At 38.9% G+C, this 27798-nt stretch overlaps 1 protein-coding gene and 1 non-coding gene across 2 annotated transcripts; both read right to left on the bottom strand.

Moving 5' to 3' along the window:
• Positions 1–2832: 2832 nt before the first annotated feature.
• On the bottom strand, positions 2833–2940 carry LOC133095877 (U6 spliceosomal RNA). The gene has a single exon (XR_009701731.1). It is a non-coding gene; the product is annotated as a U6 spliceosomal RNA (small nuclear RNA).
• A 1892-nt stretch (positions 2941–4832) lies between these two features.
• RHAG (Rh associated glycoprotein) lies at positions 4833–25688 on the bottom strand. Its single transcript, XM_061197432.1, has 10 exons — positions 25526–25688; positions 16099–16282; positions 15404–15554; positions 13541–13688; positions 12854–13020; positions 10586–10723; positions 9919–10040; positions 5915–5988; positions 5631–5704; positions 4833–4913 (listed from the first exon to the last, which is right to left on the bottom strand). Exons 1-10 carry the CDS (start codon positions 25686–25688, stop codon positions 4833–4835), a joined length of 1302 nt encoding a protein of 433 aa, XP_061053415.1.
• Between the last annotated feature and the right edge of the window lie 2110 nt (positions 25689–27798).

Raw genomic sequence — 27798 nt, 5'->3', positions numbered from 1 at the left:
TTTAGCAACTTGTCTTTATAGTCTTTCTAATATAGCCAATCTAGAAATGACCACTTTCATTCATTGCACTTATAAAATAAGTGAGCATTGAGTTGGATGTTTTTGAAAGGTTCTATATAGGCAAGTTACTAAAAATGCATCATTCAAATAAGGATTAAGTAAACTGATAACATATAATTGTTTGAGGTCTGGCCTTTGCTCTGAGCTTCTGGGAGGTAACCCCTGAACCTTGGAATATCCTGCTTGATAAAGTGTATTTGTTTACCTGGGAACCTTGGGCCACCTGGATGGTCTCTGGTAATAATATGGTTTATGGTGTGGTCTTTGGCTGTGTGGTAATAGCTGGTCTCTGGAGGGTAAACACTAAGGTCAGCCACATGGGTGACCGGCCAAGTGTATGTGACAAAGCCCAAATAAAAACCCTGGAAACCAAGGCTGGGTGATCTTTCTTGTTGCCAGTACTTCATGCACATTGCCACACATCATTGCTGCTAGTAAGCCCAGTCTGCTTGACTCCACTGGGAGCGGACCACTGGAAGACTGTGTCTGGAACTTTCTTAGACCCTGTCTTATGTGCTGCTTCTTTCACCTGATTTTAATCTGTATCCTTTTGCTATTATAAACTGGAACTGCAGGCATAATAGCTTTTCTGAATTGTGTAAATCTTTCTAACAAATTATTGAAACTGAGTGTGGTCTTGGGAACTCCCAAACTTTGCACTTTCTGATAAAGTCAACATAGAAATTACCACCACATTAAGTGCACTTGTAAAACATGAATAAGTATTGAATTGGGTGTTTTAGAAACACTCCATATTGGCAAGCTGCTAAAATTGCATCATTCAATTATTAAGTAAACTGGTAACATATACTTGTTTGAATAATATGATTACAGTAATAGAACAGACAGTTTGCTTAATTCCATGAGTTGAGTAAAATGGATGTCAGTAAATAGAACTACTGTATGTTAGTTAAGGAAATGATGGAGTCCACTGGCCTTCCTATTTTTTAATTTATTTTATTTTTTTATTTTTGGCTGCGTTGGGTCTTCGTTGCTGCACACGGGCTTTTCTCTGGTTGCGGCAAGCAGGGGCTACTCTTCGTTGCGGTGCGTGGGCTTCTCATTGCGGTGGCTTCTCTTGTTGTGGAGCACGGACTCTAGGTATGTGGGCTTCAGTAGTTGTGGCCCACGGGCTCTAGAGCGCAGGCTCAGTAGTTGTGTCGCACGGGCTTTGTTGCTCCACGGCATGTGGGATCTTCCTGGACCAGGGCTCGAACCCGTGTCCCCTGCATTGGCAGGCGGATTCTTAACCACTACACCACCAGGGAAGCCCCTGACCTTCCTATTTTATTCTACAAAATAACCGGCCTATAATCTTCAAAAGTGTCAAGGTCATAAAAGTCAAAGACAGACTGAGGAACTGTTACAGACTAAGGGACTAGAGAGAAATGACAACTAAAGGCAAAAATGTGATTCTGAACTGGATCCTTTTGCTGTTTAGGGCATCATTGGGACATTTGGTGAAACTTTAATTGGGTCTCAGGATTTGATAGTTGCTATGGACTGAATTGTGTTTCTCAAATTCATGTTGAAGCCCTAACCCCCCAATGTGACTGTATTTAGAGATAGAGATTTTAGGAAGTAATTAAAGTTAAAGGAAGTCATAAGCGTGAGGTCCTAATCTGACAGGATTGGTTTCCTTATAAGAAGGCAAAGAGCTTTCTCTTGTTTCTCTGTGCTCACACAATTAGGAAAGGCCATGTGAGCACACAAAGAGAAGGCAGACATCTACAAGCCAGGAAGAGGGTTCCCACCAGAAACCAAATTGACCAACACCTTGATCTTGGACTTCCAGCTTCCAGAGCTATGAGAAAATAAATTTCTGTTGTTTAAGCTTCCCAAACTATGGTATTTTGCTATGGCAGCCCGAGCTAACAATGGTCTTAGTTTAGCAATGTTAATTTACAGATTTTGATGATTATATTCTGGTTGAGAGAATATTTGTTAATAGGAAATACATACTAACATATTCAGGGATAATGAGGCCAGAAACTTAAAAGGTTCAGGAAACAAGCAGTTCCTTGTACTCTACTTCTAACTTTTTCTGAAAGCTTGAGATTGTTTCAAAATAAAAACTTGTGGAAAGTCTAGTTATTTCAAAGAGGCATTGAGCAAAGTATCCAAGTATTTTCTGAGGACATTTGGTCATACTTTAATAGGTTTCATTTTAGGAGGATACCAATAAAATATGCAGAAAGCTGACATTTGAATTTATGTTGATGAAACAATTTACAAAAATATCAAGGAGCTGCTTTATTGAAGTATAGTTGATGTACAATATTATATGTCACAGGTGTACAATATAGTGATTCATAATTTTTAAAGGTTATACTCCATTTTTAGTTATTATAAAATATTGGCTGTATTCCCTGTATTGTACAATATATCCGTGTAGCTTATTTTATACATAATAGTTTGTATCTTTTTTTTTAATGTAATTTTTTTTTTTTTTTTTTGGCCACGCTACAGAGCTTGTGGGATCTTAGTTCCCCAGCCAGGGATCGAACCCGTGCCCCCTGAAGCATTGGGAGCACGGAGTCTAAACCATAGGACCGCCCGGGAAGTTCCATACATCTTTTTTTTTTTTTTTTGTATTTTGGCTCTGCCAGGTCTTAGTTGTGGCATGTGGGATCTTCATTGAGGCATGCAGGATCTTTAGTTGAGGCATGTGGGATCTAGTTCCTTGACCAGGGATCGAACCCGGACCCCCTGCTTTGCGAGCACAGAGTCGTAGCCACTGGACCACCAGGGAAGTGCCCCCCCCCCTTTTTATAAAATAGGGAATGTTTCATGAATTTGAGTGTCATCCTTGTGCAGGGGCCATTGCTAATCTTCACTGTATCATTCCAATTTTAGTATACGTGCTGCCCAGTCGAGCATTCAAGTAGCCACTTTAGAATAAATGTTTTTTTTGAAACCTATTGGCCTGCATATCCAAATGAACTCTCTGGAGACCCTCTGAATGTTGCCTTATGATCAGAGGAACAAGGAGGACTTGGGACATCCTGGTGTCGAAAATGATTCTTTGTGATGATCAGCAAGAGTGGGGACAGTGGACTTTTATAGGTGAACTTTTTCAAAAAGCCCATTTGGAAGAGAAACTGATGCAGGTTTGAAAGAAGTCACCTATTTATCTAGTAAAATACTTAGGATCTACAAATAAATTACACTATTTTCCCAGAGCAATAACATATTAAATAATTAATTGTTATTATAATTTTTCAGTTCTAGCATCTAGGAACTGAAGTCCTGTTAATTATGGCAGGGCCTCACTGATACTTAAGCGCATCCTGGCAAGAGACCAGGACTCCAGAAATAGAAGAAAAATCTTCAGCATTAACAGAGAGAAAAAAATTTTATGTTATTTCCCTATAAATGGTTTTGTATGACTACGTCAGTTACCTTTTTCTAAAGCTGAGTTCTTCAAAATGTACCCTATAACATGAGACATTAACTTGATTTTTTTGCAGTGAATACATAGTAACAATTTATTTGAATTGAGTATGGACTAAGTATGAGGAACGTGTGTGTACGTGTGTGTAATGTGTGTGCGTGTGCTTGTTACTAAAATGAATTCTAACCACCAAAGAAAAAAGACAAATGCTTTATTTTATAATAAGATTTAATCCACTGAAATTTTATACAAAACAGACATTGGTCAGATAGCATTTGAACTCTTGTTGCAAATAGTAAACATGCAAAAGAAGTTAAGCATAAGAATATTCAAACTGTGAATGAAACATGTCGCCTGCCATATCAGTAAACAAAGGATGTTGCAGCCATTAGCCACTACCTGTTCTCTTGAGGGTGAGCCCTGAAGGAGCTCAGGATGCAAACAGCAGGATGCCTATCAGCAAGCCCTCAGGCACTGCAGCCACCCCCAGCGGTGCACCTGAGGGGACTCAGGATGGGGAAGAACAGGCTACTGGCCCCAGATAGCTGAGGTGCACATCAAAGGAATGATTTCAATGAGCCCAGACTCTTGCATCTTCCCATACATAGAAAAGTGCTAAATTCATTAACTTGAGATGTCTGGTTTTCTTTCATTAACAGTAATCTTTTGATGTTCTGACTACTTGGTCTTTGTTGCAAAACTCCTGTATATCCTGGTTCCTCCCTTACCTCTTCCAAGCAGTCCCTCAGAACTCTCTGAGAGGCTGTCTCCCGGGCTTATGTCCTCGGAAAGTCTACCAAATAGAACACGATTCTCAACTTTTAGGTTGTGCATTTTTTTTTAGCCGACAAAACAAAGACATAACATTACTAACTAGACCATTTTTAAAATCAAGAGAGCTTAGTCAAAAAACAATCATATTACTGCTTTACATACATACATTTCTTTCTTATTTCTTATATAGGTTTCTTACATAAATTATTGTTTCATTGGCTTCGGTTTTATAATCTTTGGGATTGAAGACATAGTACGTACATTAAGACGTGATTAGAAAATGTTGGTCTCTTTGTAAATTTTCCTCTATGTGGAAAAAAAAAGATACAAGAAAATACATGGAACGTTCACCCTGTACCTACCCACTGGCAAGAGTAATCTGGGAGTCCTGAATAGAATCCATTTGACCATCTGTTGTATGTCACATTTCTTCAACTAAACGATCATTGATGCCAAGAGACAGCACCAGATTATGTTAAAACATTTTCACACTGGACATTTGGGGCTCAGGATCTATCCATTCTGGTCCATATTCTCACTGGATGCTGCCATTTTATTTCAAGTCTAGGCAATGGGAAAAGAGGCGGAGGCACAGGAATGGTTTTTAGGCTTCAGGTTCTAACTGGTTGTGGTTGCCGTGTTCATGGAAACGACTGAACATGTCCAGTTCTGTCCTCCTAGGGACCTTTAAAAAAAGAAGAGATTAGGGCACTTTTGATAGTTTCTTTCACTGGGCTTGTCAGAGGTTAGTATTGAAACAAAGATTTTCTGTAATTATTATTCAAGCTTAGAAAAAACTGGAAATAAAAATTGTTTGAGTTGGGAAAAAATAATAAAACAAAAATATTTATCCCGCCCACCCTGACTACATTCACTTTCCCAAACCTGTTCTCTTTGAAAGTCCCATGGAACACATCCAAATATCTATCAGTCTTAAGCTTTGCAGGAAATAATTTGGGAGAAAATGTCAATGAAATAAAGAGGTAGAAACTGGAGGATGGAAAGAAGCTGATGTTTTGTTAGTCCTAGAACCTCTTGTGTACTCACTGAAATTCTTCAACCTTGCGTGCTCCACCTGTTTCATCTACATTTATATGTGGGGTAAAATCTCACACCACTGCCCAGGATTCTTACAGTTTTATGAGGAGCTTTTTTATTGCTCTCGGAGGAGTGAAAGGGCACTTGCCAACTAAAATCTGTCTTTTCTTCATCTAGTTTCTGCTTTGGAAAATATCATAGCTTCTGATTTTATCTTTCTGGGCACATTTTCTCAATTTCTCTCTATAAATAGGGAGTTCAACCAATTTCATCATAGGGATGCCACACAGACATCTAGACATGAGGTGAGCAAAACTTTCCCTAGTGTAGTCATCATGTACATCCTTAGAACACTATATAGTACCTCCCAATAAACAGAATCATCATAGCAGTCCTGGTCAGCTGGTTGTCCCCAGATAGGTATCTTTAGAATCAAACCTGTGAAAGTGGGGAGAAAATAAGTCATGTTATGATGCTGAAGAGGAAAATCAATTTGCAAAGTAATTAAAATACTGTTGTAAAGTCATCCCCTTGAGCTTACATGATTACTGTCAGAAGTTTAGAAAAATTTTAAATTTACCAATGTTTATTATCATCTATTATGCTGAGAGCATGAGATATAAACATATGTTTACTTTTTATGCTCACCTGTGACTAGCCCTCCAACAAGTGCTGTTCCGATGGAAGAACCTAGCGCAGCTGCCTGCATGGCCATGGCAGACCTAGGAGGCCAAAAAAATTCCATTGTTTTTCCAAGCCAGCAAACAAAGCTCATCTCCTGAGGGCATGCATGCCTGCCCCTTTCAGGCCAGAGTGCATCATTACATACCAGCAAACAAACATTTGTTACAATTTTTCTTTTATCTCATATATTTATTTTCTTTGAAACTCTTGATCAACGTTCACAAATTCTTATAAGCACTTAAACAGGAACTACCTTTTTCTTCAGGAATGATGAAAAGATCTTCCTCAGATTCCATATACATGTGTTAGCACACGGTATTTGTTTTTCTCTTTCTGACTTATTTCACTCTGTATGACAGACTCTAGGTCCATCCACCTCACTACAAGTAACTCAATTTCGTTTCTTTTTATGGCTGAGTAATATTCCATTGTATATATGTGCCACATCTTCTTTATCCATCCGTCGATGGACACTTAGTTTGCTTCTGTGTCCTGGCTATTGTAAATAGTGCTGCAATGAGCATTGTGGTACATGACTCTTTTTGAATTATGGTTTTCTCAGGGTATATGCCCAGTAGTGGGATTGCTGGGTCATATGATAGTTCTATTTTTAGTTTTTTAAGGAACCTCCATATTGTTCTCCATAGTGGCTGTAGAGAATGGACTTGAGGACACAGGGAGGGGGAAGGGTAAGCTGAGACGAAGTGAGAGAGTGGCATGGACATATATACACTACCAAATGTAAAATAGATAGCTAGTGGGAAGCAGCCCCATAGCACAGGGAGATCAGCTCAGTGCTTTGTGACCACCTAGAGGGGTGGGATAGGGAGGGTTGGGAGGGAGACGGAAGAGGGAGGGAATATGGGGATATATGTATACATATAGCTGATTCACTTTGTTATACAGCAGAAACTAACACAACAGTGTAAAGCAATTATACTCCAATAAAGATGTTTAAAAAAAAAAAAAGATCTTCCTTAGAGGGTTTAGTATTTTCTAAAAATGTGGTACAAGGTTCTGACTGGCAATCTGATTCATTCAACAACTACTTATTGGGTACTTGCTCTGTGCCAGCTTCCCTTCTAGGCACTGAGGATGGAGCAATATACAAAACAAATGTGAGCAGCCATCTCTCCTTACTTCATCCCCCCAAAAAACAATTGTGATGAAATTAAAAATCAGGAAAGCTAATTTTAGCATGTATTGTAGGGACAACTCACTGAAAATATTAAAGTGTATCTATATCTTAGAAGTAGTTACCTTAAAATGAAATGAGTGAAAAATTCCTTATAATTTGGGGAATAGAAGAATGTGATAAAGAGCTATAGAAATGCATAAGGGTGTCAAATGAATTAGGAGTGTGGGAATCTCCTTAGCACAGTGCCTCACTCTTAACAGGCAATTAACAAACAGCTGAGTTATTGCAGGAAAGCAAACCATTGAACTAGGAGAATGTGTTGTTTCTTCCTCATCCTTCAGGGAAAAGAATGTACTTAACTCAGATTCCTTTTTTTCTCTTTATTTGAAGGGTTTATTATTTTTTTTCTACTAAAGAAAAAATTGTACGAGTAATATGTGAGCATTGTAAAAATTTCAAAATCACTAATTAAGAAAAGAAGGGGAAAAGTTTAATTTCCCTCCAATCTTATCAGTATAAACATGTAAAATATAAGCAAGCATTTTTATAAAAATGCAATCATGTCATGATACTGATTTTCCCATTAAATCTTAATGTTTTTTCATGTCAGTAAATGGAGATCTGGATCATAATTTTAATTGCTAGAATATTACACTGTACAAATATACTGTAATTATAGTTCTATAGGTTGGATATTTAGGTTGCTTCTGATGTTTCATATTTTTAAATATGCTGTGAGAATATATCCTCTTAGGAACATGCTTATGGACTTGTCCAATAATTTCCCTAAAGTAAAACCTATCTAGAAATAGGATTATCAGTAAAGGTTTATATTCTTCTTAAGGGCTTTTCCAAATAGGACTTTGTACAATTTATATCCCCATTTTTCCACTTTAGCCACCATTCAATATTATAATTTATTAAATCTTTATCAATTTGATAACTGAAAAATGGATAACTTGTTTTAATTTGCATTTCTTTGATTACTAGCAAGGTTGAATATTTAATATGTATTTACTCATCTGATTTTCTTCTTTTGTAAGCTGCCTGTTAATTTTACTAGAATTTGCCAAGATCTTTTACAAGGTATTAAAAGATGTTTTTGATGAAAGTTATTCCATGATAAAATAGGCTTGGAAAACACTGAGTTAGACAAAATTAACAGCACTATTAGAGTAAAGCTGCCATAACTTGAAAAAATGTCCCTTAAGTATATTAACTTCTCCTTGTTCTATGCTTACCAAGAAACTCGATTTGCATTTTAATATTCTGAATAGACACATGTGAGTAAATAGATTTGGCTCTTGTACAAAGGTATTTTATCTGCTGTGTGAAATATGTGTGAATTTTACCCACACATGTGAATGGGCCTTCCAAGGCTTGCCCCCCTCAACGCCTCCTAAGTAAATTAAGAAGTTGCTAAGCTTGTATACCCAAGGACTAGACTCTTAACCATGAAACCTACCCCGAATCTGGCCACCCAGCAAGACCCAGCCTTTGAGAGCCAGACAGACTAGTTTTATTGCATCTATGGAACTGATCCAGGCATGATGCTCAAGAATTCCTCTATTTCTAATCCTGAGACACCTCTTAAGTGTGTGTGCAGAACGTTTACACACTATAATACTTAGGAGTTGAACTCTTTAACTCAAACTTTTGTCACGCTTGATTTGCATTAAAATACATTAGTGTTTGGTCTCAACACTCTGTTGGGTCCTGGAAAGAACTAAAAGAAGATGTGATATCTCTGGGGTTGTCCTCCAAATTTACAAAAGTAGTAAAAAAAAAAAAAAAAAAAAAAAAAATACAGAAGAAATGGGTCACCTATACACATGAAGAGGAAGCAAATTTTCTATTCAGTAGAAAATACGATGAAGCAAATTTTTCAAATATTTATCATTACTGGTCTTAAAATGGTAATATTTTAATCTGCTAAAATGGAAGAGAAACACTTTCTTTTCATATTATATAACTCCAGCCAGTGGTTTGTTGAGACGTCATCAAACACATTCACCTTTTCCTCATGTTTTCAATCAAAAATTGAGCATTTTGTTTCCTCCTTTCTTACTCCCTGAGTGATCTGAACTCTACAATTTTCCTAGCTGTTTTGCATGGATGACATTCATATCAAATTGTTCCAATCTTGTTGCATAAAATTACGACTGATGGCTTATGGCATCACTTCCATTCTCCTAAATTTGACTGATGGCTGTTCTTTCTCTGGCCACTTGGGGAAGAATCTAGGTCTGTTAGAGCCTAGAAGGGATTTCAGAGGATAAATAGTACAAGTCTCTCATTTTACAGATGAGAAGACTTAGAACCAGACATGCTGAGTGACTTGTCAAAAGCTACTTAACTAGGTAGCAAAGTTGGAACCATATGCCAGTCTTTATGACTCCCCAGATCCAAATGCTCTCCACATTATGCTAACTCATTCTTCTTTGTGTGGATTGGATGCAGAGGTTGCCAGTTCATCACATATGCCCCATATGCTTGATTTTGGTAGGACTAAGTAAAAGAGTAAGCCTACTGTAATCTGAATGTGATGATCAAATTGTCCTATCTGCAGTGAGACAGTTGCCTATGGTAGAGAAATTTAAATTAACACGTTAATTAAACAAAAAAAAACCATTAATAATGCTGGGTAAGAAACATCTTCCAATACAATTCTTTTATCTTGGTTGTGTCTCTTTGGCTTCAGTAAGAACAGTACTTACGAACTGTGGTCTGGACTGCTAAAGAAAAAGCTCTCTCATCGCTGGGTTTCTCTAAGAGTAAGAGAAAACAGCACTTGACCTTGGGGAACAGGAAAACCCATTCTTTCACTCACGTGTCAGCTGTCTCCAAGGCTATGAACACAATGCTGGCGAGGCCTCCTATCACACCAGGTAAGCCGTGTAGGTTATGGACCCCACACGTATCGTGGATCCTCAGTTTAGTAGTGAAAAATGGCTAAAATTGTAAAAAGAGGAAGCTTTATTATTTTGTTAGCTATAGAGAGCTGTGTGACGGAAGTCAATGACCATGCAGGAAAATTTTTATCTGCAGGCCAGTTCCCCATCTTCATCTGAAACCTGCTTACATCAAAGAATCTGAATACACTGGTGGCAAAACTGCTCATTTCAGTCTTAGGTAGATAGATTTGAAGGTGAGTGACTTTAACTCCTACTCATTCTTACCTACTGATGGTATCCTAAATCCCCTGAATAGGGCTTAGAGTCCTTAATTATACAAAACAAACATCAACAACAACAAAACCTTTAATGGAACTGCCCTGCGGAAAGTAATACAAGTACGTTCAGTTCATACTGTTATAAGTAACTGATATAAACAAAAGAAAGCAAGAAAGAGTAGAAACCACTGGAACACTGACATGTTGAATGACCTAAGGAGAGGTGCTTAGGAAAGGACTTTTCATAGCTTTTCTCTGCTGGTGGGATGTGAGAAGATGATGCGGCAGATCCAAAGTTTGACTCAGAGTATCTGTTAATACTTACAGTCAGAAACTTGAACCCAAACACGGAGACCATTCCTGCAATGCTCCCAATGATCATAGCATAGTATGGGGTATTTGCCATGTCTGCACTAGTGCCTATAGCCACTCCTCCAGCAAGGGTTGCGTTCTGAATGTGAACCTGTGTAGGGCACAGAAATGTGAGTGAGGTGAGAGGAAGGAGGAGGAGTTCAGAAGGACTGTAGCAGTCGTGGATTCAGTGGATTCCACGCACCACACATTCTTCAGTTGGAAGGGTTATGGATTCGTTCTTTATTTTTTTTTAATATTATTGGGGAATGGACTTTTTATTTATTTTTAAAATTTTTATTTATTTATTTATTTGGTTGCACTCAGTCTTAGTTGCAGCAGGCAGGCTCCTTAGTTGCGACTCAAGGGCTCCTTAATTGTGGCATGCGAACTCTTAGTTGCGGCATGCATGTGGGATCTAGTTCCCTGACCAGGGATCGAACCCAGGCCCCCTGCACTGGGATCGTGGCATCTTAACCACTGTGCCACCAGGGAAGTCCCAGGATTCCTTTTTAAGAAGAAGGTTCGTTGTAATTTCAGAAGGCCTTTCCTCCCAGCAGTTGACACTTGGTATCCATGTTGTAGGGTTCTTTGGTCGTGCATGAGAGATCAGGTTAGTAAGACCAGTGTGGAGAGGGATGTGAGGAAATCAAAAGAAGTTGTAGTAGGAGGGTGGGAATATACAGCAGTTATTCTGGCAATGTTCTGCCTCTTTATGCAGCTTTGGAATGCATTTGTGGTTACCGTGAACTGAAAGAGGCCTGTGGCCACTGTGTGCTTTTGCAGAGTCCATGATATTCCGATAATCAAAGAGGGGATTTAGAGACATTGAAATGTACACATTACACATCAAAGACAACAGCTTTTGCAAGTGTCACTCTTCTGAGAACATTTGAGGATGGAGGAAAGAGTAACCAGTTTCCATTTACCAGAATTCCTCAGAAAAATCATATTCTGGCTGTTCTGCCAGAGGAAGACAGGTTATCAGTACTTGTGAAAGAGAACCACTGAGCTGTACATGTACGATTGCTTCTTTTTATTGTTTTCAATTTTTTCTCATGAAACAATTTGTAGAGAACTGAAATACATGTCCTTAGCTATGCTTAGAAATATTTTAGTGGGATTTCCCTGGTGGTGCAGTGGTTAAGAATCCACCTGCCAATGCAGGGGACACAGGTTCAAGCCCTGGTCTGGGAAGATCCTACATGGCGTGGAGCAACTAAGCCCGTGCGCCACAAGTACTGAGCCTGTGCTCTAGAGCCTGCGAGCCACAACTACTGAGCCCGTGTGTTACGACTAGTGAAATGCCTAGAGCCCGTGCTCTGCAACAAGAGAAGCCACCGCAATGAGAAGTCCGCGCACCGCAATGAAGAGTAGCCCCCGCTCGAGGCAACTAGAGAAAGCCCGCACACAGCAACGAACACCCAACGCAGCCTAAATAAGTAAATAAATAAATAAAAATTTTAAAAAAGAAAGTAATATTTTGGTACAATATCTTTTCTCCCTCAGCTTATAAAAGAAGAGTGGCTGATCTGAGGATTATTCCTTCACTGATATTTCTTTAAGCTCTTAGGCAAGAAACTCAAAAGACTATTTTGGGGGAGATATAAAAAAAGTTTGATTTTGAAATAATGTTAGACATGTAACAGTTACAAAAATATTGCAGAGGGTTTCCATATATACCACACCCAGTTTCCCCCAATGTTAACGTCTTACATCACTGTAGAACTAGGAAATTAGCATTGGTGTAATATTATTAAATACCTTTTTGAATTTCACCAGTATTCCCACTAATATTCCTTTTCTTTTCCAGAATCCTATTCAGGATCCCACATTACATTTAGTTGTTATTTCTCTGAGAGAAATATCTGCTGTTAGAAAAATAAAATCAACTTGCATTCTCCCACTCTCTTTTTCTACTCTTGTAGAAATTCCTGTTTCTAAGAAAGATTTTCTAAGAACTTGGGGACAGTTAGCTCTATCATTAAAGAAATATGCTTCAGATCTTTGATTTTTGCATGATTATATTCCCTACTAGACTGTAAATTCCTTGATAACACTTTTAATTTGCCAGAGTACACATTTGAAGAATAAAGGAATGTTATTTTCAGATTATTCTCCAAGGTCTGCAGTGTTGTGATTTGTTCGGGCAGCTCAGCAGTGTTGCAGAAATGAACTAGTCATCAGAGCAGCCATCAGGGTCGCTTAGCGAAAGTTCCATGGGGGTTAACATGGCACTTACCATATGGAGCTTGCCTCGGCTCTCAAGAAGGCTGGAGCATGCATAGGCTGTAACCACGCAGGCGGCAAGAGAGAAGTATGTGTTTACGATGGCCATGTACTGGTTCTTTCCAGCATTAGCGATGGCCGAATTAAAGCTGGGCCAAAATATCCATAAAAAAAGAGTCCCTGTAGTAAATCACAAAAAGGGATATTAGGGGCTTCCCTGGTGGCGCAGTGGTTGAGAATCTGCCTGCCAATGCAGGGCACACGGGTTCGAGCCCTGGTCTGGGAAGATCCCACATGCCGCTGAGCAATTGGGCCCGTGAGCCACAATTACTGAGCCTGCGCGTCTGGAGCCTGTGCTCCGCAACAAGAGAGGCCGCGTTAGTGAGAGGCCCGCGCACCGCGATGAAGAGTGGCCCCCACTTGCCACAACTAGAGAAAGCCCTCGCACAGAAACGAAGACCCAACACAGCCATAAATTAATTAATTAAAAAATAAAAAAATAAAAAAAAGAACATTTAAAAAAAAAAAAAGGGATATTAGTTCTGAATATGGAAGACAGTCCAGGGGAAGCCGTTTGCCTTGGGCACTGACAAGATGTCTTTACTTTTAGGCTTTGTTATCTGAGAGTTAGGGGAAAATAGGGGTATTCCCTTGCGTCTGACCAAATAGACAAGAATCAGGCAAGTTCATCCCAACTCACCAATCATTGCAAACAAGTCCGAGTGGTACACAGACTCTTCATTGCGATGCCCTTCTTTCAGGCTTGATCGATACAAGATGCCTGCTACAGCCAAACCAAAGTAGGCCCCAAAGGCATGGATGGTCATTGATGCTCCAATATCAGAGGCCTGAGGGTGGCAAAACATTCATGTAAATAGAGGTGAAACTCACTACAGGAGGGAGGTCAATGAAAGAACTGCTTCATGGGTTAAAGAAAAAAAGATCAAGAGAGAGAAAAAATGTGTCAGAGAAAGGGAATAAAACAGGATCGTGAAAAACAAAAAAGTGCAAGCATTGGAGCCACACAGAACTGACTTTCAATCCTAGGTCAGGTACTTCTCTGATGTGACTTTAGACAAATAACTCTACTTCTTTGACTCTCCAGTTCTGTAAAATGGGGAAATGTTACCCAGCTAATACAGTTTGTGGTAAGATTTAGATGGGACCATGTTTTTCAACTGTTAGGTCCTTAGTCGGCACTCAATACATTTTAGGTTACTTTTCCAGGTTAGGGAGATTCTCGGTGAAATATTATGCATTGCACTTGATACAAAACAAACATAATTTTTGCATTCACTTGACACTGCAGTAAAAGCTCACTTCATTGTAACTCAAAGACTTGAAGTTTCAAGAAGCTTCACCCTGCAATGATGATATGAAAACCAGCTGAGAGACTTCCCTGGCAGTCCAGTGGTTAAGACTCTGTGCTTCCACTGCAGGGGGCATGGGTTCGATCCCTGGTCTAGGAACTAAGATCCCACATGCTGCTCAGTGCCGCCACAAAAAAAAAAAAAAGAAAAGAAAAAGAAAACCAGCTGAGGTCCAAGATTCATTTGAAGAAGTGCATTTTAGGTCCCTCTTTAGGACACAATGGATTTGATCCAGTTTTCTACATTTCTTGTCTCTAGATGGAAAATTCAGTGTGCCAAACCCAAGACATTGCTCTGTACTTATTAAAGTAGGAAAATGATACAAATTTATTTAAATTTTCATGCTTGATAAACTCCTATGAACCTTTCAGGTCCAGCTTAGCTGTCACTTCCTCAGACAAGTCTTCCTTGATTCTACAGTCTAAATTAAGTCTTTTAGGTATACTCCTTCAGAGCCACTCTATTTATTTTTTCAAAGCGTGTGTTGCAATTTATAATAATATTTTTTGTGTGTGTGCGTGATTCTATAGGTAGATGGTTGAATGTATGATCATTTGTTGGACGTCTATCTCCCCCACTAGATTGTAAACCCTATGAAAACAGAGACCTTAACTATTTGTTTGGCACTGAATCACCAACACATGACACCTAGAAAGTTACCAAAAGTATTTGCTATTGAATTACATGTTCAATAGAGGCATAAATAAAATACTGGAGAGTACCCAGAAATATTCTATTTATTTTCCTTGGGGGAATCAATGAGATTTTCATGGAGGAGAAGAAATTTCATCTAAGCTTTAATAAAAGGCTTTGAAAGAACTATTCAATGAGTAGTTGAAATATAAATAGGAATTGATCATTGATAGAAAATGTATTTTAATAAAAAGAGTTGTAGAGCTAGAAAATTCTGGATTTGAATCCAGATTCAGGCAAGTAAGTCATTTAGCATCTGTGATCATCAGTTTTATCGTGTATAAATAGTAACATCATGATACCTACTTTACACTGTTGTGGTGATAGTGCAATTAAATAATGTTTATAAAACTCCTGGTTTACAGTAGGCACTCAAATGATGACTATGATTACTATTTGCTATGGTATCACTGTCACCAAGGTTTGTCCCTGAATATAGTGGGCATCCAATACATGTGTTGTGATGTTCAAAGATAGGTAAGTATCACTAGAACACTTACCCTAAATATCTCGACAACCATATATTCATTGACAGCAAAGACAGCAATTTCTAAAATTGTCATGGTCAGCATTTGGATTGGACTTGTTTTTCCCAGGACAGCTCCAAAAGAAATCAGAACTGTGGCTGTACTGAAGTCTGCATTTATCATGCTGAGGGAAGAAGAAAGAAGACATTGAAGAATAATGCACACCCCACATACGTGAGTTGTAGTGAACTATAGCACCACCATGTCCAGAGTTCAAGGGCCCTCTCCCCACCTGTCCCCATCAGGTGCTTCTCCCAGGCCTACTTTTATCCTCTCCCACGTCCTTGCCCACCCCCACCTCCAATTACCATACCATCTTTAGTTGCTCTCACATTTCCTTTAACCTACCTGTTCTTTACCTCATTTAGGGTTTTACCTTAATAAGGTAAAGGAATAATAATTATTATTATTACCTTAATAAGGAAGGAATAATAATTTTGTGGAAGGAGATTTCTCATACCCTTAAGGTCAAATCATAGTGGATATAGACATGAATGTATGGTCCAGCTCAGTTGAGCAAGGCATTGATTTAGATCCTTGGATCCCAACGATCTTCTATCATGGAAAGGAAACAATTTGCAAGCTAGTTCAGAGGCTGACTCTCAAGAGACTAAGCAGAGAAACAATTGCTCTGAAAACACAATGGTTGGAAAGTAAGGGGTGCTCACTTTTTGATTTCAATGTGGAATTTCTCTCCACGGCTCTGCAGGATCCCCTGTGCAATAGTGCCCCACTGGAGGCCCAGAGCAGCAATGAGTAGGTTGATGCCCACACTACTGAAGCCATATTTTCGCAAGAAGGTCATGAGGAAGCCAAACCCAGCAAATACCATAACATGCACATCTTGGAAGACTGCAAAAGAGCAGAGGAAAAAAATCTGCATCAGGGGACCACTGAGAAAGTGTTACATCATAGCATATTCCATTTACTAAGTGCTACATCCTTTTCAGAAAACACTACAAAGGGAACGTTAACTGGGCTGCCAAGGGCTGGGTTCAAGTGCCTGCTTGGTTACTTACCAGCCAGGAGACCTTGGGCAAATTATTCAGTGTTTGAGCCTTTTCTTGGAAGACTATGCACTATCATACCAGTGTGTCTTTCATCCTCTCCCTGAAGAGTTTTCCATTACTTTCCACCTGAGGAAAACTTTGCAAAACACAGTGCAAGTATCACCCGCTCTTGCAGACTTTCCCAATATTTCCAGGGAAAATTAATATTTCCTCTTGTCTTTCCCAAACCTCAGCTTTAGCATTTGTCACATTGCATTACCATTTATTTAGCACGTATCACACTGTAATAGTTATTTTGTGAGGTGCCCATTGCCTGCACTAGATTGTGAGTTTCCTGATTGAAGGGATTAGGGCATACCCATCCTTTGCTTCCCTGAATCTGTCATAAAAGCGTGCATAGAGGAAAAGAGGCAACATTGACTAAATGAATGAGCTGCTGTCTTTATCTATCAAATGTGTACAGTAGGACCAGCCCTGGAAATCTTACTAGGTCATTATTCAAGTCATATGGAATAACGTCTTTGTTAACACTTTCTAAGCCAATGGAAGGAAGGCTGTATCCTCTTGAGGAACAGATACTTGACTTGGTTCTGAAGATGTAGGCTGATATCCCCCAATTGCATCACGTGACCGTGAGACCTTGGGCAAGACACTTATTCTCTGGGAGCTTCAGTGTTCTCATCTGCAATACTGCAAAAGCTATATTTCACATTTCCTGGGGCTGTAGGGAGTGCTGCCAGGTGACAGCTCTCCCTTCCCTCTGGGAAACACTCTTGTCTTATACAGGTCACAGGCCTTCCCTCGGGAAGCCTGAGCTCAATGACTGGTTCACATGAGCATCCCCTTGCCTCGGGAGAGGGCCACCTGAAGCTAGGCAATCCCAGTCTCAGAGTTTCTGGTGGGGTCAGCTGAGGCTTCTCTCTCTGCCCAAACACTTCTGCTGCAGGTGTTGATCATAAGACACTCCCCAATAACCTTCTTTCAGACTAATGTCGCTCTTAGAGTCTGCAGCACCTTCCCTTTGGGCTCCCCTCGTCTCTATAGAACTGTCCTGACTCTCTCCCCAACACAGCTTGCATACTACATTTTTTCAAACTTTTCCGATTAAATCCGATCAACTAATCTGTGGCAGTGATCACAAACCCGGAAGTGGATGAAGATGCTGTCTTTCCAAAGATTCCCAGTATTTGAAAAGGGCTGGTTGGTGCCGTGGGGACTTACCCTACCATCTTACTCTATGACAAACACCAGGACAGACAGAAGTTGGCATCATAGAGTGAATTACGAGGGTCCTTTGGTGGTCTAGAAGCTAGTCTCACTTGTATATGAGTGCTGCAAATGTAATAAAGAGAATGAGAAAACCAGAACAAACTTGCTGATTCAGGCACACACAGGGTCATCATTCTTTCGACCCCATCCATGCAGTGAGCCTTTTGGTCATTTTATTGTTTGTTGGTGCAACCTTCCAAGACAGTCAGTCTGAGGAGGGTGAAAAAGGAAAAAATAGATTTCTGAAGATTCCCTCTCCTTAGCAGCTTTGAGGGAGGTCTCAGAGAGGAGAATGCTGCAGTCTTTTTGTTTTCCTAGTGAGATAATGCCTATTGGCAATAATCTGACTTATACCCGCATTCTGGATGCCCACCCTCATCTCATATCTTCCCAGAGAACTTCAGAATTGGGATTTTACCTGACCTGCCGATGGGCAACTGTCAACTAACATCAACCTGTTTGATTTTGGAAATATAGGTGACCACATACATTCATCTATTTTTACAGATTGTTTTACCACCATTTAAATTTTTTATGTAAACATTTGATTTAGATCGTAGACTAAGTTGGAGTGGAGCTCAGAGAGTATGCGTGACTTACTGTTTATGATTTTCCTAGACCTTTCTGCAGCTCAGTTTTCTCCTCTTTAAAGAACAGTTTGGATTAGATGAAGCCCAAGTCTCTCCTAGCTCTATAAGTTGTTTCATTTATTTTATTTTGTTTTTAGGTCAGGACTCTAAGATCCAGAGAAGTTAGGTGAGTTGTTTATAATCACAAAACTAAAATAAAAATAAGAACCCAGTCTTACTGTCTTCACTGTGTTTTTTTTTTTTTCATTACGCCAAGTTATTTTTCTAAACATTCTTTTCTTTTTTCCGAGAGTACTCTTGTTCCTCCTGTCATCAGCTGATTTTAAAGTGTGCAGTAACCAACTAATTTAAAAATTGTTTTAACTAATTTTGTAATGTCTCACACTGGGAGTAATAATTATTCAGATTCTATCCCCCTCTCCCTTTGTTGGAAAACCAGACATTATACAGAGGGAGGAATTTCTTGTATTAACAGTGCTCCACTGTTTCCCACCGCTCCCCCAAATCTAATTCTTGTTACTGCTTTTCGCCACAAGGGGGCTTAAAGAACCTCATCTAAGAGAGCTTACAAAGTTGAGAAGTCTCTTGACAAATAATGATTCTGTATGAAAGGTATGGATAAAAAGGTTTGTAAACAGTTAGGATTATGTATTGTCTTTCATCCTGCACTAGGAATTTTTTTTTGCGGGTGGGGTCAAAGGAGAGGGTCATGAGTTTAGTTTTATGGTGCAAGACTCTGCCATTAAAGGAATTAAGTATCCTCTTCATAGAAGGAAAGAGGGATTTCTTTAGTGATTGGTACTTTTGTGAAGTCTTCTGACGGGTTTTAAGGACTGCCAAGACTTGTCTAAATCAGATATTCTCAGTAGCAGGCAATTTTAAAAAAATTGAAGTATAGTTGATTTACAATACTGTGTTAGTTTCAGGTATAAGGCATAGTGATTTGCCTTTTTTTTTTTTTTTCAGATTATGTTCCATTATAGGCTATTACAAGATATTGGGTGAAATTCCCTGTGCTATATAGTAAATCCTGGTTGCTTATTTACTTTATGTATAGTAGTTTATATCTGTTAATCCCATACTCCTAATTTGTCCATCCCTGTTCCCTTTCCCCTTTGGTAACCATAAGTTTGTTTTCTATGCCTGTGAGTCTCTATTCAAGCATTGTATCACTTAGGATAGCAGAAAACAATTTCCTAGGAATCATTTACCCTGCACTTTTAGTAACCTTTTGCCTGTCACGTATATTTAGATTTGCTGAATCTTTTGTAATAAATGAACTGAATGAGGAACTCCCTGGTGGTCCAGTGGTTAGAACTCGGTGCTTTCACTGCCCTGGCCTGGGTTCAATCCCTGGTCAGGGAACTAAGATCCTGCAAGCCACGCGGCACAGCCAAAATAAATAAATAAATAAATAAATAAATAAATAAATAAATAAATAAATAAACGAACCGAATGACATCTGAATAAATATAGGAGCATATTCTTAAATTGAGATTTTAAAAATAAATCATCGTACTAATCTGTTGCTGGTATTGAAATTCATATAATAATTTCTAGTGCTGTGTACATTCGTTGCCAGTTTACCTATATCTTCAGTAATTCTTCAAGTGTGATCTGCAGACATCTTGGGCGTCTTGGAAACACTTTCAGGGAATCTGAGGTTAAAATTATTTTTATGATAATTCTAATTCAAGATGTTATTTGACTTTTTCACTGTGTTGATATTTCCGCAGATGATGAAAAACAATGGTATAGAAAACTACTTGTACTTTAGCATGAATGAAAGCAGTAGTACCAAACTGAACTAGTAGTCTGGTATTCTTCATGACCACACACTTGCAGTAAAAAAAGCCAGTTTTACTTACAAATTCCTTGATGAATCAGTAAAAATTATTAATTGTAACTATTGACCCTCTCATACATGTCTTTACACATAAAGCACTACTGAAACATAATGGTTGTCTCAGAAAAGAAAAAGCACATTTGTTATTGTTTGAGTTATGAAATGAGTGACCAACTTTTCCACAGAACTCAATTTTTTTTTTTTTTTTGGAAAAAAGATTGATATAAACTATGGTTTTTCAAATAAGTATTAACTTTTTCTGAAAAATGAATGATGTTGTGATTTCAATGAAAATAACTCACATTTTGAGTTTAAAAAAAACTTAGAATTCCACCAGAAACTAACACAACATTGTGAATCAACTATACTTAATTAAATAAGAAGTAAATTTAAAAATTAGAAGTAAATTAAAAAATTAGAATTTCAGAAAATTTATGTCTGCCACTACAAGCTTGTCAGCTTTCTGAAACTTCTTGGGGTTTCTAGTGAGATTGTTGGTGATATTAACAAGTATCCTTTTTTGATATTATATAATGAAATATGTCAACATTTGGAGTATCTGCATAACTGTGAATCAGTATTTTTCAAATGATCAATGTACAATGTAACAAGATCACACATGGAATCCACTCGAAGTTCAAGATAGACTAATGGATTCTAATGTTTAACAGAGGACATAAAGTTCATTGATGTGGTTTTAATGTCCTGTAGGCATTAAAGACCTTGTGTTTGTAGAATCTCTAATAACATGTTAACAGCCTTCAAGGAGCCTTCTCCTTAAACTACTTTTCTCTAGTCGTGTTAGCAAGGATTAGTTGACAGTCACAGCCAAACGTCATTCCTTTTCAAATTATTTGCCTCAACAAAGTGGTCAACACTTTGCTGGGTGCCATGAAGGCCAAAAACCATGGAGTGTATCTAGTTCCTCAGATGAGTTTCTCTGGGGTCCGTCATGACATGCAATGTGATATTCAGGTGTGTTGCCCACTTCCGTAGTTGTGCCCTGGGATGGGAGCAGATGCCAGGATTGTGTGATATCACCGCTTTCTCTGTATTGCATAGTGAGGAATGCAAGTGAGGAGAGAGATGAATAAACTTATATCCTATTGAATTTATTTTAAATATAAATTAAGGTCCTACTTTATTTATTTGTGAAAAATTCATAGCTTTCATCACACTGCAATTGAGAACTGGTGAAACTCCCTGTGAGCTTCTTAGGCAGGAAATGAGCCTCTTCTGTGCTTGAACCCCTGAACTTGGCACAGTCCATGGCGCTAGGTAGGTGCCCCCAAATGTTTGTTGACTTGACTTGAACTTTGCTTCTTAGTGAGTGAATATTTAATAATCTTCTCTCCAGTGACTTATGCTGTTGCGTAAGTCTGATGTACATCAGTTGTTTGAAATGTAGGAAAAAATATATAGGTATAATTAGTATAATTGTGTGGTTTCTAGGGCTGTTCTACAAAATATTTTAACCAGTGATAACATAGCTGAACTGGAAGATTAGTTCTAACCAGAATTTTAGATCTTGGGAGCCACCTTACATAAGAGAGAACTTTTAATTGTGTATAGACTTGAGTTATGGGGAGCATTTTGAATGAGTGAAGACTGCCTTCCATGTAAAATTTCACTTTGTGTTCTGCTTAATGCCCTTCTTCTGGGCCCCCAGGGGCCTCTATTGCTTAAATTCTTCTTCCCTTATCCTGCCCCTGCCTATGTCCTGGCTTCACTGCTCTTATAGTGAGGAAGATGCTGTGGTGTGTGTGTGTGTGTGTGTGTGTGTGTGTGTGTGTGTCTGTGTATGTGTTGGCTGTTGATTGTTAATCATTATTATTATTGGCAACTGTGATTTGATGTTTCCTTAAAGAAGTGAAAAAGAATCCTGCCCTAGATATCATTTTTTGATCCCTCTCTTGTTTTCATGTTTGATACAGCTGATATAACAGAAAATCCTTTTAGCGATACTTTCAAGTTATAGCCAGAATTTGACCATTTCTCGGAACTTCCTCCATTATGACCTTGGCCCAGCCTACTTTCATATCTCTTCAGGATTACTGGATGGTTCTCGTAATATGACTTCCTAGTTGTTCCCCTGACCCCCTACAAACTCTTTTCTACTTAACATCCAGAAGAATGTCTTTAAAATTTAAGTCATATCATACTCCTCCTCTCAAAGTCCTCCAGTTGTTTCTCAACTCAGAATAAAAACAATTTGCTTACCACGGTCTACAAGGCTCTGTAGCACCCGAACTCTCACACTTCTGACTTTGTTTTCCCTGCTTGCTCGCTGCATATACTAAATACCCCAGGGCCTTTGCGCTTGCTGTTTCTTCCATATAAAATGTCCTTGTTCCGTTTCCATTTAGTTTATTCTCTTGCCTCTTTTTGTTCTGTTTAATGTCACTTCATATCAAAAAGACCTATCCAGACTCTAAACTGCCTTTCTCAATCAGATTTCTCATTTAAACCATGGAACAAGACAATGATTTAAGTAACTATTTTCTAGTTCTCTCAAAGATGGTACAGGATTGGTACCACTGTAGAAGCACAGAAGAGAAGTTAATTAATTGTATGCAGTGGATGCCTTGGGCTAGTAAGACTTAATTCATTCACATAACCCTGGTTGAAAAAGGCTGAAAGGATATCCCCCTTGTCCAGGTGCATCTATTTTTTAAATATTGCTTTGTTTATTGGTGTGGCATTTTATTACCATGTGAGTGTGTGTGTGTGAGTGTATGGCTGTGTGCTGTGTGTATGTATAACATACAAGCAAATATATACATGTATATATTTGCTTGTATTATACACAGATATGCATATGTATATATATATACACATATATACATATATGTATATATGTGTAAATGCTTTTCCCCTCCCAGCACAGTATACATGTGAGTATGAATATATATACATACGTATTGAATATATATCTATTCATATATATGTATATATGTGTGTGTATATATATATATGGTCTGGGTTTCCCCAGTGGAATGTAAACTTCATAATGAAATAGAGCAGGACCCTATGGTCCTCCCCCCATCCATGCCCTCCACCTGCCTTTTGTGTGTGGAAAAACTCTAGCCAAAGAATAAGTTTAATAGAAGTGAGAAAATGCAGAAGCAAAGAATAGCAGTCCAAAAAAGACTAAATAATAATAGTTTAGTCATTAACCAAAGTCAAGGACCTTTAGTTCCTCCTCATGGGCTATAGGTAATATCCTGAGCCACATCCTGTGAGCTGCCTTATAGACACTGAAACCCCCGCCAGGTGGAAGAAGTTAACTACATGATGACCAGACTGTAGCCATGACATAAGCTGCCACAATTCTGAGAATTGGCCTCAAAGAAATGGGAACAAACCAACCATGGAACTAAAGACTAACTGTACTTAAAACAATCAATATGACACGGATCAGACCACTGATGACCAATATCGAGAGGACTGTCAGAGCTGACTGTGCTCTTTCTGCATGTAGCCCCCTCCCTCCGTCTATAAAAGCTCTTGTGCCCTGATTGTCGGGGGGCGGGGGGGAGTCGGCCTTTGGATAGGAGTCCGCCCTCCCCCTCAGTTGCAGCATCTATAATAAAGCAAACTTTCCTTTCCACCGAACTTGCTTCTTTATTGGCTTTTGAGCGGCGAGCAGCCAGACTCCACTTTTGGTAACAGTAAGGGCGTGGACTTGCTTGTTTTGTTTGCTTTGCTTTATTTACTGCCTAGAGCCTAGGACCTTGAAGACTGCTTGACGAGAATTGGGAGCTAAATAGATATTTTCTTAATGCATCATAAAAGGAATGAACTTCTATGTTCCTTGCAAGCAGAGTATAAAGGTCATGTGATTGCTAGGCGCTTGAAAAAAATGACCATGTTTAGTAACTCTTCTCTCCAACTTGGCTTTTATCTCAAATTCTGAATTGAAGTTTTACCTACGAGTGTTGACACTGGAACTGAGAGAATTCAGCTTGAATTATGCAAATTACGAAGCTTTTGATCTCTTAAGATAACTTTATTTGAATAACACTAATCTTAGATTATATTTTTGGCATTTTGTTTCTATGCCATACTGCAGCTCTTCGTTTACATGTGTACCGAACAGTGTAGTCTTACAATAAAGAGATCTTACTTGTTTTATCTTTGAGTAAGTTTGCTGTAGCACATGCTTGGTGCATAGTAAAAATGTTTACTGGATGAAGAAACAAAATGTACAAAAGCATACAGAGTTGAACAGAATTCTTTTCTGTTTTGGTGTTCTTGAACTTGCAAATTATAAAATTCTTTAATCAAGAACTCTTTTGGATATATATGTAAAGAGAACTAGATTTGGACCCTGAGTCTCTGACTTATGGTCCTAACTCTGCCCTTAACTTGCGCATGTGCATTTTGGCTGAGTCGCTTGGCAACTCTAGGTCACCTTTTCTACATGAGAATACTCCCCATTATATAAACTCCCTCAAAAATGTGTAGGAATGAGAGAACAAATGTCATTATTTTTTTTAAAAAGCTTAGACATATGCTGTAGAACTATAATAAATGTCGCTACAAAAATAATAAATTAATAAAATTTAACATTTAATAAATAATAAATACTAAAATTATTTGTGCCTCACTGAAAAAACAGTCTATATAACAGGATTATATTACAACCTCCCTCCCTGGTTAACAAGGTCATGAATATGCCTGGCTCATAGTAAGCAGTCAGTAAATGGTAGTTATTATTTTTATACTAAGTGTTTCATAGCCTGCCTGTCCAAACTTGAAACTAAATCCCTTCTTTCCTCCAGTCACCATTCCCAGGGAAGGGTCCTGCTTTTAAAATATGTCAGGTGCTCACACGTTTCTTCTCATCTCAGAGGAACAAACGGTCTTCCTTTCAGAATATTATAAAACCTTAAGTACATCATTTACATCCTTTATCATCCTTAATACCCCTTCTTATGCCTTAAGGCCCTTACATGAATTCCTTCTCAATATTCCATTTTGTTTCTACTCTTTCTCCTCCAAAGTTAACTTTGAGTCTTTTTTTGGGGGGGGGGATATTTTTATACCTTGCAGAACTAGTGATGAAGGGAAAAATAAGGTCATTTAGCAGCATGTAGGCAACACAAAACATTGATCAATTATTTACATTTTCAGCTTCTTGTTCTGATATTTTAATAAACACAGATTCTATCCAAACACATTAACTACAGAGACCAGATGCCCCAGCATAAACTTATAATAACCTTAGCACTCAGAACTATCACATAATTCTATAAGGAGCTCCCATGTAGAGTGCTAGGGGTTACAGTATTCACAGACCTCACATTCTGAGAACCTAAAATGGGTCCACATTCTGAAAACCCAAAAATGTACAATAAGAAGCAGATTGCTTACTCACGAGGATACAAGTCAAGGTATCTGTCCACGTCCATGGTAGGTGACTTGGTGCTGTTGGGCTGCTGGGAAACGTTCTGGTCCGTTTCATACTGAACAAATAATCCAAATAAAACAATCATGGCAACTTCCAGGCCAATGGCCATGAGAGGGAATGTGAACCTCATGTTTGTGGCAAAGGACAGAGGCACACTGAGGGCTTCGCGGTCTGTGGGAGGTTGATAAGGACAGAGGGGCTGCTCTGTGTGTAGAATTAAGCTGCATGCTCAAGGCACTCCAGTGACATTGCAAGAAAAAAAATGGGCAAGACTGGTGAAAACGCCCCATCCACTGGAGTGAATTATGCTCTGTAATCAAACTGTTGTAAATGCTGGTTTGAAGAAAATACAATATAGATTGAAAGAAGCCAGCTGATGGAAATAATCTATTGCACACAAGTGTCTAGACTCTTTTTTTCCCCCTTTTTATTACATTTTTAAATTAAAAAATTTTTTAATTAATTTAAAAAATTTTTATTGGAATATAGTTGATTTGCAATGTGCTGTACAACAAAGTGAATCAGTTATACATATATATATATATCCACTTTTTTTTTTTTTAATGAAAGCGTCTTTATTTATTTATTTATGTATTTTTGGCTGTGTTGGGGCTTCGTTTCTGTGCGAGGGCTTTCTCTAGTTGCGGCGAGCGGGGTCCACTCTTCATCACGGTGCTCAGGCCTCTCACTGTCGAGCCCTCTCTTGTTGCGGAGCACAAGCTCCAGACGCGCAGGCTCAGTAGTTGTGGCTCACGGGCCTAGTTGCTCCGCGGCATTTGGGATCCTCCCAGACCAGGGCTCGAACCCGTGTCCCCTGCATTGGCAGGCAGATTCTCAACCACTGCGCCACCAGGGAAGCCCTCCACTCTTTTTAAGATTCTATTCCTGTGTAGGTCATCACAGAGTACTGAGTAGAGTTCCCTGTGCTATACAGTAGGTTCTTATTAGTTATCTATTTTATATATAGTAGTGTGTATATGTCAATCCCAATCTCCCAATTTATCCCTCCCCCCACTTTTCCCCTTGGTAACTGTAAGTTTGCTTTCTACATCTGTGACTCTATTTCAGTTTTGTAAATAGGTTCGTTTGTACCATTTTTTAGATTCCACATATAAGCGATATCATATGATACTTGTATTTCTCTGTCTGACTTACTTCACTCAGTATGACAATCTCTAGGTCCGTCCATGTTGCTGCAAGTGGCATTATTCCTAGTGTCTAGACTCTAATGTAACTTTAATTCAGCAGAAACTTGGTGCTAATTGTATGACAGGCACTGAGCTGGGCTCTCTAGGAGACACAAAAGTAAGCAAAGTATAGAATGGGTCTATTAACTTCCTTGAGGAAGTTAATCTAGTTGGGAAGACAGAAATGTAAGCAAGTGATCATATAAAAACAGATAAGTAATATAACAGTGTTTGTAAAAGTATTGGGGAACATAAGTAAGGCAGCAATTCATTTTGTCTTGGCCCAAGAACACTACTAGCACATGAAATGCTATGGATGGAGGCATTAAAAAAATAAATAGGCTTTACCAGTAAAACAGAAAGAGGGACTAGCATAAGGCTTGGAAGAACCTGGCATATTTGAGGAATAACAGTTCGTTAAGTAAAGCTGGGAGAAATGGGGAGGGACCAGGTGTGGGGTAGCTGGTGATAAAGTTGTAATGGTAGCTGGGCTGGATTATAAAGGGTCTTGCATTCAGTATTAAGAATGCTAAATAGGCTTCCCTGGTGGTGCAGTGGTTGAGAGTCGGCTTGCCAATGCAGGGGACGCGGGTTCGAGCCCTGGCCTGGGAAGATCCCACATGCCACGGAGCAACTGGGCCCGTGAGCCACAGTTACTGAGCCTGCGCGTCTGGAGCCTGTGCTCCGCAACAAGAGAGGCCGCGATAGTGAGAGGCCCGCGCACCGCGATGAAGAGTGGCCCCCGCTTGCCACAACTAGAGAAAGCCCTCGCACAGAAACGAAGACCCAACACAGCCATAAAAATAAAATAAATTAATTAATTAATTAAAAAAAAAAAAGAATGCTGCATATATACAATGGAATATTACTCAGCCATAAAAAAGAACAAAATAATGCCATTTGCAGTGACACGGAAGGACCTAGAAATTATCATACTGAGTGAAAGACGGCACCACAGGAGTGGATTCAGATGGTTAACTTCGGGGACACACGTGTACGTCCCCCACTTTGATTTCTGGTTTTGCAGTGGCCCAAAGGGTGCTTGTGATAACT

Source organism: Eubalaena glacialis, chromosome 7 (genome assembly GCF_028564815.1).
Source record: "Eubalaena glacialis isolate mEubGla1 chromosome 7, mEubGla1.1.hap2.+ XY, whole genome shotgun sequence".
Lineage (NCBI taxonomy): Eukaryota > Metazoa > Chordata > Mammalia > Artiodactyla > Balaenidae > Eubalaena > Eubalaena glacialis.
Note: the sequence above shows the minus strand (reverse complement) of the source record. Positions and strands in the feature narration are given on the sequence as shown.